Source organism: Haliotis asinina, chromosome 2 (assembly GCF_037392515.1).
Source record: "Haliotis asinina isolate JCU_RB_2024 chromosome 2, JCU_Hal_asi_v2, whole genome shotgun sequence".
Lineage (NCBI taxonomy): Eukaryota > Metazoa > Mollusca > Gastropoda > Lepetellida > Haliotidae > Haliotis > Haliotis asinina.
The window spans coordinates 10660745-10676011 of NC_090281.1; the positions used below are offsets into that span (position 1 = coordinate 10660745).

General features: G+C 39.5%; 1 protein-coding gene, 1 non-coding gene and 1 pseudogene across 2 annotated transcripts; all 3 read left to right on the top strand.

Annotated features, from left to right (window-relative positions):
• Nucleotides 1-2815: 2815 nt before the first annotated feature.
• Nucleotides 2816-2996, top strand: LOC137274890 (U2 spliceosomal RNA; annotated as a pseudogene).
• A 2481-nt stretch (nt 2997-5477) lies between these two features.
• Nucleotides 5478-5674, top strand: LOC137274892 (U2 spliceosomal RNA). Its single transcript, XR_010956250.1, has one exon. It is a non-coding gene; the product is annotated as a U2 spliceosomal RNA (small nuclear RNA).
• Nucleotides 5675-13330: 7656 nt separating this feature from the next.
• On the top strand, nt 13331-14465 carry LOC137271343 (uncharacterized). The gene is made up of 2 exons (XM_067803987.1): nt 13331-13423; nt 13941-14465. The coding sequence occupies exons 1-2, from the start codon at nt 13331-13333 to the stop codon at nt 14463-14465; spliced, it is 618 nt and encodes a 205-aa protein (XP_067660088.1).
• The last annotated feature ends 802 nt before the right edge of the window (nt 14466-15267 follow it).

Genomic DNA, 15267 nt, shown 5'->3' on the forward strand with positions numbered 1-15267 from the left:
CGGATGATTCGGCTTCGCTGGAAGGGGAGATAACTCGTGACGAAATTCTGAAGACCCTTAAGGCTATGGAGAATAATAAGTCTCCAGGTCCAGACGGGCTTACTAAGGAATTTTATGTATATAATTTTGATGTTCTTGGTGATGTACTTCTCCGTGTTATTCAGTTGTCTTTTCAGGAGTCTTCTTTGCCTGAATCATCTAAAACCTCTTATATTTCTCTTTTGTGTAAAGACATGAATAATGCTGATAATGTTCGTAACTGGCGTCCCATCTCTTTATTAAATATTGATGTCAAAATTATTTCGAAATTGTTATGCACACGTTTAGGCAATGTTATAGGTAGTATCGTGCATTTAGATCAAACTTGTGCTGTTCCTGGCCGATCTATTCAAGACAATTGTCATTTAATTCGCAATGTGTTGGATTATGTGGATCAAAAAGATCTACCTTGTGCTTTTATTAGTTTAGACCAAGAGAAGGCTTTTGATCGGGTCTCTCATCAGTTTTTGTTTAAAGTGTTGGACGCTTTTGGCTTTGGTCCAAATTTTAAGAAATGGGTTAAACTTTTGTATCAAGACATATCTAGTGCGCTTATAATTAACCAACACATTTCAAAGCCATTTCCTGTAACGAGGTCTGTCCGGCAGGGATGTGGCTTGTCCCCGTCTCTGTATGTATTAGCACTGGAGCCTTTACTCTGTTATATACGGAAAAATTCAAAAATCATAGGGCTTTCTTTACCGGGCACTGATGATTCAGCAAAAATATCTGCCTTTGCTGATGATGGGCTTGGTTTTTGTACAACTGACGCTTCTATTGGTCACCTTTTGGCAGCATATTCATGTTATGGTAAAGCGTCAGGCTCCAAATTGAATCTTGCAAAAACTCATGGTATTTTTGTTGGTAAATGGCGTTCAAGATCGGACCACCCTTTCGGTATTTCTTGGATTGAGCAGTCAAAAATAGTTGGAATTGTAACAGGCAAGAATGTCAATGCTGATGATCAGTTTCACCCTATACTATCTAAATTCCGTTTTGTTTTAAATTCAGCGAAGGGACGTTCAATCTCTATTTTTGGCAAATCTACTGTGTGCAATGTTATGGCTTTGTCTAAATTTTGGTATCGAGGGGCTGTAACAATATTTTCAAAACATTATGTCGACCTTTTTCAGAGGGAGACTTTTCGGTTTATTTGGCAGTCCACTGCTGAGCCTATTCGGAGGTCTGTGTGCTATAAACCTATTTTGGAGGGGGGTTTGGGTGTAGTACACATCCAATCAAAATTATATTCTTTTTATTTAAAGCACATTCAAAATCTTTTGCATAATTCTTCAGCTAAGTGGACATTTTTTGCAAAATATTGGTTAGGAATGTCTTTACGTCACTATTGTCCTACTTTTGCTTCGCTATTATTTCCTCATTCTGAGACAATGCCGCTGTTCTATCAGACTTGTTTATTGGCTATAAGACAGTTTGAAGCTGTCAATTCAAATTATCTGATAGATATGTTTCGGTTTACATCAAAACAGTACTATGCTTGTTTATTACAAACTGTTGTGGAAAATAAAGTTGAAACGTTGTATCCACGTATTCCTTTTCGTCAGGTTTGGCTTAATTTACATAATTCCTTCGTGGATCCACTTTCGAAATCGGTCAATTATCGTCTCATCTATGATTCTCTCCCCTTGGGGTATACTCTCTATACTCGGGGAATGTCTGTCTCTCCTAACTGTCCACTCTGTCGTATAGCAATAGAAACTTCTGATCATCTTTTCATCTATTGCTCGTGTGTGGATGTTTTGTGGGATATCGTTTTCCAGTGGTTAGATCAATTGTCTTTTGGTTTATTGAAAAGATCTAACGAGGTCATTCGGTTTAATTTGGTTCCCCAAATTCCAAATTCCTATCAAAAATCAATGTGCATTTATCTTTTAACTTTGGCAAAGTATATCATTTGGCTTGTTCGGAATTCTAATAAATTTGAGCACACAAAATTAAATGGGAATGATATCATGTTGCGTTTTCTGTGTTTCCTTAGGACACGTGTCAAGGTTGACTTTTGTCGCTTTCCGCTATCTGTCTTTTCCAGGTACTGGCTTTCAACTTCAATTTTTTGTAAAATCAATGCTGATCATTTATTAGAATTATATATCTGACACTTTGTAGCCATAATGTGCCATAATAGTTTGTGACTTTATCTATCTATTATGTACGCTTCATTTGAATTTATTGATTTATGCACGCTTCAATTGTCCTTTACGAATGCTTCATTTATGCTCACTTCATTCAGTTCTTACTTCTTCTAATCTATATATTGTAAATGTGGTGTGCATGAAGCCAGGTTTGGCATTGTATTATTTTCCATTTTGAGTTTGTGTATGTATGATGTATATGGCGCGTCCTTGCTGATAATTATTTATGTAGAGTATGGCATGTTTGTTTGTATTTCTCGTTTCGTCTTTATTTGATGTAAATATGTATTGTGCATGTAGCCAGGTTTTGGCATGTGATGTATATAGCATGTGCATGTTAATGATTCTTTATATGTATTGATTGATTTATTGTCAGTTTGAATATGGCATGTTTGTCATTTGTAAATATATATTATGTATGCTTCATTTACGTGTTTCATTTAGTTCTATCCTCATTTGATGTATATAGTGCAAATGTGTATTGCATGTAGCCAGGTTTGGCAATTTCTCCTTTTAGTTTCTTTTATTGTTAGCGCTGCAGGGCAAAACTTCTTTTTTGTGATATACTTTTAGGCCGCCCTGCAGCGACCGCGCTGTCCGCGCTTGTAAATTTATTTTATGTAATAAATTTTATCAAAAAGAAAAAAGTATCTGTTCTTATCAGCTTAATATCTGATACGTCTTCTATTGGAGACATCGATATTAAACTGATTTTTGCAACGGGATGAGGTGCCACGGAGCTTGCTCCGCCCTCATCACGGGTTGACCCGGTATTGCAGTACCTCCGGGAATGGCCCACCACTCATAATACAAATTAAAAAATAGAACCCTTAACTTAGCCCTCTCTTTTTCACATTTCATCTCACTTTGCGCCGTCCCCTCCCTTTTCGCGTGTCCGTTTCACTGGAGGCACCATGTAACCACAGCCAAACTGTAGAAATGGACCCATCCACTCAACCGCATTGTACTCCGTCCAAACCAAGCCTCGGGAAGTTCCTCAAAGTGATTTATTTTCCACTTGCAGTTGTTTTGTGTCCCCGTATCCAAGGACGTCGGCCATGATGTCGCACGCCGGAAATTACGTCGTAGACAATCACACCCTCACAACCACATTCTGCCCCGTCGATAACACACGTCTTAAGCGCCAGCTAACCCTAGAAAGTGTTTTCAAGTGGTAAGGAAGTACCAGAAGCCTCGGCGCGTTTCTCCCGGGTCAGTTTACATTGAAATTTCAAAGTTTGTTTAACTGTCATTCCATTTCTTAATTAAAACAACATTTCTAACTAAAATTCACCTACCCTAACATTGTTTTGATACGTGAAATGTATTTAAGTTTAGTGGATTTAGTCCACGCGGTCAGTTGCTGTGGTTTTTTTTCACGCTTGTCTGGGCGCGACTTTCTCAAAGTCGGGACTGCAGAAACTCTTCCCATTGCTGTCCCCACGCCTCGTTCATTAAGCGCCGATCCACCGGCTCATGGCCCTAGCTGCAGGACGTTTTTCCTACGTCGGCCCGACGTTTTAGCGCAAGCGCTGTTTCTTCAAAGAAATAAATAAGGTTATTTACACATTTTGCTGCCTTGACACAAATTGTCGTATTTCACCACAAAGAAGGTCAGTTTGGCCGTGGCCCTCGCCCGTGGTCCGAAATTGCGTGTTTTCGTGCGTGTAATTTTGGAGGTGAATATTTTGAAAGAGGGAATGTAAATATCCAGCCCCTTGATGAGATGCTGTGGGTATAGAGGTATTTTGCCGGCGCAAGCCGACAACCGGCATCGCTTCTCGGCCTTTTGGCTAAGATCAAAGTATGAGTGTCTTAGTCTGAGAAGTGATCATCTCCAGATGGAGTGCTGAGTGTTATTGTTTCCATGTTTGCTGACTAATTTCGTCCTCTTGCAGATCTACGGGTTGGCATCACTTCTAGCAAGTGTGTGGCCTTAAGTGGTCTCCACCCTTTTGTTATGGCCTTGGCTACTGCAGTGGAGGCTGGAGATATTCCAGACAGGTATATTGATAGTGGATATGCATCACGTACAGTCAGAGTGGATTCCCAGCAGCGGAAGGTATCTAAGGAGGATTTGGTACAGGTGTTGAAGGGGAATATTCCTTCTTTTCGGTCCCAAGATTGTGTTGGGATATGGAATACCGAGAAATCTGGACAATACTTTGTGACTTTCAAGACCAGTGATCAGGCTGAGACTTTACGGAGGATCAAAATTCTGGAATATGGAAACAATGTGCTTTACTTTTCTCACTATGGAGCCCAGGTTGTTGTGCTAAGGATACATTGGCTGCATGCAACTGTGAAGAATGAGTTTCTCAAGGATTACTTTTCTAGATTCGGAAAGGTGATTGATGTCCAGTGGGAAACAAGATCAGTGGAAGGATTATCAATGATAACTGGTGTTAGATATGTGAAGGTTGAGCTTGAGGATGATGGATTGGATAAGATACCCCATGTTGTCAATTTCGGGAAGAAACAGACAATATTAATCACGGCTCCGGGAAGATTGCCACTGTGTCTTCGTTGCCATACTTACGGTCATGTACGAGCGATGTGTAAGGAGAAGGCTGTGAAACAGGAACAACTTAGTGTAGCAGAGAATGTGGAAGAAGCGCCAGAAAAGGATACTGACTCAGAGGGTACTATGGAAACAGTTGAATCAGATACGGATGTGGAATTTTTGTCGGAATCTAACAAGGACCAGGAGAGGAAACGGAAACAGGAGAATGTTTTACAGAGCAAGACAGATCAGAAGACAGAAAAGAGGACAAAGACTTCTTTGTTTTCTCCACCTTTGTCGTGGGCGGAACAGACATCACAGTCAGATGAGGTTTTAGCAGCTATCACAGACACATCTTCAAAATACAGTGACATGAGGGTTAGGATTCAAAGGGTCAAGGGAGGTAACAACAGGATTGAGTTTAATGAAGAGACAATGATGCAGGTTTTGAAGGATTGTCCAAAGGAAGAACACAGTCAAAGATGGATTAAAACGCAGGCGACTCTATTGAGAGTGGTTCAGAAATATAAACACTTATTTCCTTTGCCGAAAGACAGGGACTCTTTGGACTTCAATATGGAAGTACATGTGCCTTCGATTTTAGAAGGAACTGTGTTAGAACCATACAATGTGCAAGCATTGTAAAGTCATTGACAGTCTCACATTTACCATCAATTCTTTTCTGAATTCTTTAGTGTCTAACTGTTAGCACTACCACTTCACGCTCTGTGATAACCATTTTAATAACGAGGTGGTAGTGTATTTGCACTGTCTGCGATTGTACAATTGTTTGGATAGTAAATTTATCAAAAAGAAAAAAAAGTATCTGTTCTTATCAGCTTAATATCTGATACGTCTCCTATTGGAGACATCGATATTAAACTGATTTTTGCAACGGGATGAGGTGCCACGGAGCTTGCTCCGCCCTCATCACGGGTTGACCCGGTATTGCAGTACCTCCGGGAATGGCCCACCACTCATAATACAAATTAAAAAATAAAACCCTTAACTTAGCCCTCTCTTTTTCACATTTCATGTCACTTTTTTCATCTCACTTTGCGCCGTCCCCTCCCTTTTCGCGCGTCCGTTTCACTGGAGGCACCATGCAACCACAGCCAAACTGTAGAAATGGACCCATCCACTCAACCACATTGTACTCCGTCCAAACCAAGCCCCGGGAAGTTCCTCAAAGTGATTTATTTTCCACTTGCAGTTGTTTTGTGTCCCCGTATCCAAGGACGTCGGCCATGATGTCGCACGTCGGAAATTACGTCGTAGACAATCACACCCTCACAACCACATTCTGCCCCGTCGATAACACACGTCTTAAGCGCCAGCTAACCCTAGAAAGTGTTTTCAAGTGGTAAGGAAGTACCAGAAGCCTCGGCGCGTTTCTCCCGGGTCAGTTTACATTGAAATTTCAAAGTTTGTTTAACTTTCATTCCATTTCTTAATTAAAACAACATTTCGAACTAAAATTCACCTACCCTAACATTGTTTTGATACGTGAAATGTATTTAAGTTTAGTGGATTTAGTCCACGCGGTCAGTTGCTGTGGGGTTTTTTCACGCTTGTCTGGGCGCGACTTTCTCAAAGTCGGGACTGCAGAAACTCTTCCCATTGCTGTCCCCACGCCTCGTTCATTAAGCGCCGATCCACCGGCTCATGGCCCTAGCTGCAGGACGTTTTTCCTACGTCGGCCCGACGTTTTAGCGCAAGCGCTGTTTCTTCAAAGAAATAAATAAGGTTATTTACACATTTTGCTGCCTTGACACAAATTGTCGTATTTCACCACAAAGAAGGTCAGTTTGGCCGTGGCCCTCGCCCGTGGTCCGAAATTGCGTGTTTTCGTGCGTGTAATTTTGGAGGTGAATATTTTGAAAGAGGGAATGTAAATATCCAGCCCCTTGATGAGATGCTGTGGGTATAGAGGTATTTTGCCGGCGCAAGCCGACAACCGGCATCGCTTCTCGGCCTTTTGGCTACGATCAAAGTGTAGCGGGTGCATGCAGAGGCGATTGGACCAAACCGCTGGTGAGATTGTGTTTTTGTCGATTTAATCGTATAGCTGTATTGACGTTTTTCCATTACAGATCGACGGGTGGGCATCGGTTTTTAAATGCCGTGTGACCTTCGGGTCTCCCCCCTCTCCAAGATGGCGTACCAAGCTGCCACTATCTGTCCGGCTGTTCCACGGCGTTACCTGGATGCAAAGAAGTGCGATGCTACGGTACGTGTCAAATCGTCTATACGGAACTTTGATCGTGAAAACATTTTTGATATTTTGAGAGTTGCAACCCGTAACATGATACAGGCAAAGGAAATTCTGTCTATTTGGAAAACTGAAAGCTCTGGGACATGGTTTGTAACGTTTAAACATGAGAACAGGGCAAGATTAATGTTGACTTTTGGATCCATCATGTATCGGGATATCAGAGTTGATTTCTCCCCTTATGACAGAGAGGTAATTGACTTGAGAATTCATTGGATTCACGGAGTTGTGTCAAGTCAGTTTTTGGAAAATTATTTCTCTCGTTTTGGAAAAGTTCTTTCTGTGACGCATGAAACTGCTCTTGTGGGTGGATCATCGATACAAACTGGGGTCAGGACTGTTCAGCTTCAGTTGGATGCTGGTAAGGCTGATGAAGTTCCGTACATTGTGCGACTGGGAGACAGAATGTCTATGTTAGTGACAGCACCAGGTCGTTTGCCAGTTTGCCTTAGGTGTTATCACCTGGGACATACTAGGCCTGACTGCCCCAAAAGTTTTGCAAACCGAAAACGTAGGGAGGAGGAGGAGACAGCTACAGAGTCTGCCATGGCTCCGCCCCCTGACCCTAAGGGGTCGGTATCAGGGAATGTGCCAGTATCAGGGAATGTGCCAGTGCCCGTTGATTCGGTTCAGATGGAGGTGGAATGTGTTATTGAATCTAATGTAGATAGTGAGAGATTGGTGGTGGACAGTGAGAGTGAAGGTGGGCCAGATAAAGTGAAGAGTTACGCTGCAGCTGCAGCTGTAGGACCCCTTAATTGTGGCGGTGATGACAGCATGGGTTCTCAGGACGGGGTTGATGACGTAATAGCAGAGGTAGACTCCCAGAACTATGAGCAACTGAGACCAAAACATTGGCCTAGGTCTAGGTCTAAGGGGGCTGCTACGGGGAAGAAAATGCGTGTTACTAACATTCCCAAGGGGGTGGCAGATGCGGCAGTAGCCGCTGTTGGGCGTTCACCATCCACTTCCCGTCGTGCCTCTGTGTCTGACTGCTGAACCCCCGTAATTTATGGATTTCTACAGGTTGTTTTCAGTTAATGATCATGCTATGTCCATCACAAACGAGACTGCCTAATGGATGTGGACTCGACGTTTTGGGTTCTCCCTGTATGGGGAGTGTTTGTTTGACATTTAATGATGATTTTCTTCTCCAGTTTTGCTAGCCGTGTCAAGTTTGTTTATAACATGTTATGGTTTCTTTCACGAACTGAGTATAATTGTATTTATTGCATTATGGGTAATTTTTGTATATACTGCTTGTGGTTCCTACTGTGTTTGAGTAATGCTCATTTGCATATTGCATGGAGAAAAAATTATATATCAAAATCAGTGTTTACAATGTCTATTTTTTATTTACAGTGTATCACTAGCTGTGGTAAGTCCACTTTTGTTGTTAGTTCTTTGTGTATATTGAAGATTGTTAAATTTTGTTTTTATTCAAACATATTGTCAGTTACGTTCGTTGAATGTAACGGTGTGACATTTTGGTTTATTTTTCTATATTTATGTCAATACTGTTTGCATGATCTGTGCTTTATTAAGGCCAAACATTTTTGTATATATATATGGGCAATGTTTATTCATGTTGATTTAGTTAATTTCCGTATCGTGTGGTCGCGAATGCTTTGCATGAAAGGTATTGTTGTCTTGAGCTGTTGGCGTGAGTTGATAAGAGGAGTCAGTCATGAAGCATCATGGGTAATTTTGTCCTACTATAATCTGGGTTTTCCATGTATTTGGGTGATGCTCATTTGCATATTATTTCAGAATGATTATAAATTAAATTTGCATGTACAGTATTTCATACATATGTTTGCTATATACTTCGGTCTTATTTATGGCATGCTTTTTGTGTATTTGGGTGTATATTCAAGATTGTCTTGCATACATTTATATAAAATTGTGTGTGTGTGTGTGTCGTCTTGTGGACGTTATTTGTTATTGCTCGTTTTACAACATCTACTAGGGGTTAAGGTATGTATTACGTGTACATGTACGGCTAGTATTAATATTTTTTCCAATCCAATTGTACTTATACATATTACTTTCTCAAAGATAGATCACGCTTCGGCGGCTTGTCTCTTTCGAAAAGGTATATTATATTGTTATGTAATACGCTTAGCATGTGTTTTAGATGATGTATTGTGGGTAATCTCTATTTATATTAGATACAGAGGATGCTATATTTTGGTGTACCTGATTTGCATATTACGGCGAGATGATTATGGAATATTCTCTTCTGTTTATATATTTGATTTATATCATAATGAAATTTTAATCAGAGGATGTTTATTCAATTTGTGGTTTATACATATTTTATATGAGCTTTTATATATACCTCATCATGTACAGCTTCTTATCAATAAATTGTAATGGACTATTAGATGATACTACTAAATTAAATATATTATCTCATACTTTTGCTAATGATGCCATCGATTTCTTATTTCTTCAGGAGACTCATGTGTATAATTTATCAATTGCTAAAACGTATGAACATAGATTTAATAAGAAAGCCTTTTGGAGTTTTGGGAGTAATTTTAGTCGGGGTGTTGCTTTTATTGTTTCATCTAGAGTTAATTACATTGTAGATTTCTTTTATTATGATATTGAGGGTAGGTTTTTAGTTGTTGATTTAACAATAAATGGATATAATGTGCGAATTTTAAATATGTATGCACCTAATGTTCCTGTTGATAGGGCTAATTTCTTTCATAGCGTTGCTAAATTTTTGGTTACAAATAGGCGTATTGTTCTGGGGGGTGATTTTAATTGTGTTACTAACGTTCAGTTGGATAAAATAGGTGGTAGGCGGGATGCTCAAATTGGAGCAAACATTATTAAGCAATGGGTCTCCGATTTCTCTCTTTTCGATGTTTATCGCTCTCAGTTTCCTGGCAAAGTGGCGGTATCTTGGCGTAATACAGCCGGCGTCGGGTCCCGTCTTGACCGGTTCTATATTTCCTCTTCTCTGCGCTCTACTGTTGTATCTGCAGATATTTCTCCATGTAGTTTTTCTGACCATGATTATGTGTCGTTTAAGCTGAAAGATTTTGCCGGCATTAGTTATGGTTTGGGTTATTTTAAATGTAATAATTCATTATTAAATGATTCTTTTAAGGCCTTATTTGCGGGCTTTTGTTTAAATCATATTCCCCCCTTAGAGTCCATAACTTTGGATTGGTGGGATGCCTTTAAGGTTGAAATTGTGTCCTTTTTGAAGTTATTTGGGTCAGTTCAAAAATCACAGCGGGCATCCCTTCGTAATGATTTAGTTAGTCAATATAAAACATTATGCCGTGCTGAATCTTTACATCCTGGACTGTATACAGACCAAATTGCGGCTGTTAAAAAACAATTAAAGGATTTGGAAATACTGGAATTTAATGGTCATTTAGTTCGATCTAAGGCTAAAGACCTTGAAATTGGTGAAAGGCCTTCCAGTTATTTTCTGCGCAAGGAAACTCAGAGAGGTACGAAAAAATCTATCAGTTCAATTTTAGACTCTCAAGGCCGTAAAGTAACAACCTCTCGTGAAATCATGGGCGTTTTTGTTGATTTTTATAGCGAACTCTTTGGCTATGAGCCTTATTGATGATGAAATTTGTGAACGTTTCCTTGCTGATTTACCGGCGCTTCATTCGGCTGATTCGGCTTCACTGGAAGGGGACATAACTCGTGATGAAATTCTAAAGACCCTTAAGGCTATGGAGAATAATAAATCTCCCGGTCCGGATGGGCTTACTAAGGAGTTTTATGTGTCTACTTTTGATGTACTTGGTGATGTGCTTCTCCGTGTCTTTCAGCTGTCTTTTCAAGAACAATCTTTTCCTAATTCTTCTAAAACTTCTTATATTTCTCTTATATGTAAGGATGTTAATAATGCTGATAATGTACGTAATTGGCGTCCTATTTCTTTATTAAATGTTGATGTCAAAATTGTATCTAAATTATTATGCACACGTTTAGGCAATGTTATAGGAAGTATTGTGCATATGGATCAAACCTGTGCTGTACCTGGTCGTTCTATTCATGACAATTGTCATCTAATTCGTAATGTGCTAGATTATGTAGATCAAAAAGATTTACCTTGTGCTTTTATTAGTTTAGATCAAGAGAAAGCCTTTGATAGGGTTTCTCATCAGTTTATGTTTAAAGTACTGTACCGTTTTGGCTTTGGTCCAAAATTTCAAAAATGGGTCAAAATTTTGTATACGGACATATCTAGTGCGGTAATAATAAATCAGCACATTTCACAGCCGTTTTCTATAACGAGGTGTGTCCGGCAGGGGTGTGGTTTATCTCCGTCCCTGTATGTCTTAGCATTAGAGCCTCTGTTAATGTATATTCGGGAAAAAACTGAAATTGTTGGTGTCAAGTTACCAGGTACTGATGATTCGGCAAAAATATCTGCATTTGCTGATGATGGACTGGGATTTTGTACCACAGATGCTTCTATTGGACAACTTTTAGAGTCATATCATCTTCTTAGCAAGGCGTCTGGCTCCAAATTAAATCTTAACAAAACTCACGGCATTTTCGTTGGTAAATGGCGTAATAGATCAGACCACCCTTTCGGTATTTCATGGATTGAGCATTCTAAAATAGTTGGAATTATGACAGGTAGAAATGTCAACGATCAATTCCATCCTATACTATCTAAATTTCGAAGTGTTTTAAATGGTGCTAAAGGACGCTCTATTTCTATTTTTGGCAAAACTATTGTGTGCAACGTCATGGCATTGTCTAAGTTGTGGTACCGAGGGGCGGTATCACCTTATTCAAAACATTATGTCGAACTCTTTCAGAGGGAGACTTTTCGGTTCATTTGGAATTCCACAGCTGAGCCTATTCGGAGGTCTGTTTGTTATAAATCAACTTTAGACGGGGGGATGGGTGTTCTACACATCCAGTCTAAGTTGCTGTCTTTCTATCTTAAGCATATTCAAAATCTGTTTCATTCCTCAGCTAAGTGGACCTTTTTTGCGAAATACTGGTTAGGGATGTCCTTACGTCACTATTGTCCCTCACTTTCTTCTTTACTATTTCCACACTCTGAGACGATGTCGGCTTTCTATCAGGGTTGTTTTTTAGCTGTTAAACGTTTTGAGGCTGTTCATTCGGATTTCCTGATAGATATGTTTCAATTTACTACGAAACAATTTTATGAAGCACTCATAAAATCAATTGTGGAAAATAAAGTTGAAACGTTGTATCCACGTATTCCTTTCCGGCTTGTTTGGCTTAATTTGCATAATCACTTCGTGGATTCACTTTCTAAATCAGTTAATTACCGTCTCATCTATGATTCTCTCCCCTTAGGGTATACTCTGTATACTCGGGGAATGTCTGTCACTCCAAACTGTCCACTCTGTGGTATAGCAATAGAAACTTCTGATCATCTCTTCATCTATTGCTCGTGTGTTGAGGTTTTGTGGGATATTGTTTTCCTGTGGTTAGATCAATTGTCATTTGGTTTATTAAAACGATCTAACGAAGTTATTCGATTTAACTTGGTTCCCAAAATTCCAAATTCCTATAAAAAATCAATGTGCATCTATCTTTTAACTTTGGCAAAATACACTATTTGGCTGGTTCGAAATTCTAACAAATTTGAGCACTCATAATTAAATGGAAATGATATCATGTTACGTTTTTTGTCTGTCCTTAGGACACGTATCAGGGTCGACTTCTATCGCTTATCTTTTACTGTTTTCTCTAACTATTGGCTGTCTACTTCAATATTTTGTTCAGTCGATGGCAATCATAAATTATCTTTCAATTTGTAAATTTTGATATACTGTTTACTGCTGTTTTATCAAACTGTAATTTAGTGTAATAATTCTGTATAATTGCCATGTTTGTGCCGTAGCCGTAGTCGGCATTTCTTAAATCATGTACATGGGTATGTGTGTACTTGTCCCGTGTCTATTGAATTATCATGTGCATGTGTAAATATGGTGATATGTTATACAAATATGTAAAAATGGTAACTTTCTATTTCGTTCATGCTCTTCCTCTGTAGTTTATTTTATTGTTAATGCTGCAGGGCTCAACTCTTTCCTGTGATAATTTTAGGCCGCCCTGCAGCAACCGCGCTGTCCGCGTGTGTTAAAATTAAATTTGTAAATAAATTTTATCAAAAAGAAAAAAAAAAGTATCTGTGTCTGGACCATCGCTTCTTTCGAGGATTCCTGATTCCAGAGGTGAATATTGATTCTGCTTGTTTTGACATTTTTGTGCGCTTCATTTACCACTGCTCTATTGTTCTGCAGGTCTACGGGTGGGACCTACTACTTTAGTAGTAGGTCGACCTTCAGTGGTCACCATCCATTGTTCTTCTCTTTCTTTTTGTGGACCATGGCGTGGGCAAGTGCGTTGCAGCTCAGGCCTCTCTCCCACACTCAGCTTAACGACCAGAAAGCGAAGCTGACAGTGAAGGCGCAATGTCCGGTAAGGAACTTTCCTAGAGACAAACTCTTTAACGTGATTAAAAATGCAATACCGGAATTCAATGGATGTGATTTAGAGGCTTTTTGGAAAGCAGGGAGAAGCGGTTGCTGGTATTTAACATTCAACAGAAAGGAGAAGGCGGAGATTCTGTTAAAAAACTAAGTCCTTGCCCTATGATAATGTGCATGTTTCCTTTTCTATGTAAAAGCACCAGGTTGTCACTTTGAGAGTGCATTGGTTGCACCATACCGTCCGCGATAGTTTCATTGGTGACTATTTTTCAAGATATGGAAAGGTGTTGAATCTTGAGTACGAAACTTGCACACTACCTGATGGTGCGAAGGTATGTAGTGGGGTGAGGTTGGTGACAATTGAACTGTCAGAAACTGAAAGAAACTTTCTCCCTCATATTGTGAAGATAGGGGATGGGATGGCTATGCTTGTTACGGCTCCTGGACGCCCCCCTATTTGTCTCAAGTGTGGTCTCACAGGGCATCAATGGTTTGTTTGTCCCCAGTCTGTGCAATCACGTGAGCAAGATGTTCAGAGGTCCTACAGTAATGTAGTGAGTAATAGTGGTGATATTCAGGTGGAGGAGGAGAGTGACACAGGTGATGAGGAGGGAGAACGAGAGAGTGTTGACGATAGAATGGAGACAGAAGGAGAAGGAGAAGGAGCTGATGTACAGACAGTAGAAGATGATAGTAATATAGACAAGAATGTAGACAAAGATACTGAAAGTGTAGATCTTGTACAGGAAGGAGAGGGGGAAAGTGGTGGGTTCTCACAGGAGGGTGATGTAGCCTTGGCTGAAATGTCGATGGGCACCACAGTTGATGGCAATGATGGGTTTCAGATAGTTAAAAAGCACAAGAAATCCAAGGCAAAATCCATGTCTCAAAGCCAAGATAGCGGGTCAAAAAAGTTTAAGTCCCATCTGGCAGGGGATGTAAGTCAGGCAGCCTTCACAGCCCTTACACCACCCCGTAGTGCTATCAAGGTTACCAGGATAGATACGGCTGAAAAGGCTGATCCGCCTTAATAAGGTATCACATTTATGCTTCCTGATAACGGCCTTGGACATGTCCTCCGACCATGAGATAAGAATGGCGAATACAAACAATTTCTCCCTTTTCAGGGAGTCAATATGTATTTTTGTACTCATTATATATGTTGATAACACACAATGTAGATGTTATGTACAACTTTCTATCCATAAATGGTAATGGGTTGTTAGATAACCCAAATAAGATAACTGCCTTATCTTATAAGTTTAATTCTACCGGCATTGATGTTCTCTTCCTTCAAGAGACCCATGTGCATTGTTTTGCTTTAGCTACTTCATTTGGAAATAGGTTTAGTGGTGAGGCTTTCTGGTCTTATGGCAGTAATAATAGCAGAGGGGTTGCTATAATCATTAACAAGTCTTGTGGATTTAAGATAGATAAATATCATTTTGATGTTGATGGTAGATATATTATTGTTGATATTACTGCTGGAATAACCAGAATCAGATTGATTAATGTTTATGCGCCAAATGTACCAGCAGATAGAGTTGAATTTTTTAACCAAATCACACATTATTTAGTCACAAGTAGAAATATTATCCTGGGAGGTGATTTTAACTGTGTGCTTAACAATAAGTTAGATAAAATAGGAGGTAATAGAGATTTTGTACATCAAGGAGTTAATATACTGAACATCATTGAAAACGCACCACCCCTAAAATTGTGGATTTCTAAGAGCAGAAGTGAGCAATCTATGTAAATTTTACATATTTGTGTAGACCAATGTTTGATAAAGAAAAAGAAGCAAAAAACAATCAAGCAAAACAGTGAAGATTT

Excerpts from the sequence above, each read along its gene's own strand:
- LOC137271343 (XM_067803987.1), top strand. The coding sequence starts at position 13,331 with ATGGCGTGGGCAAGTGCGTTGCAGCTCAGGCCTCTCTCCCACACTCAG. Across the intron at positions 13,424-13,940 it reads CAGTGAAGGCGCAATGTCCG|TCTGTGCAATCACGTGAGCA; the intron begins GTAAGGAACTTT and ends GTTTGTCCCCAG.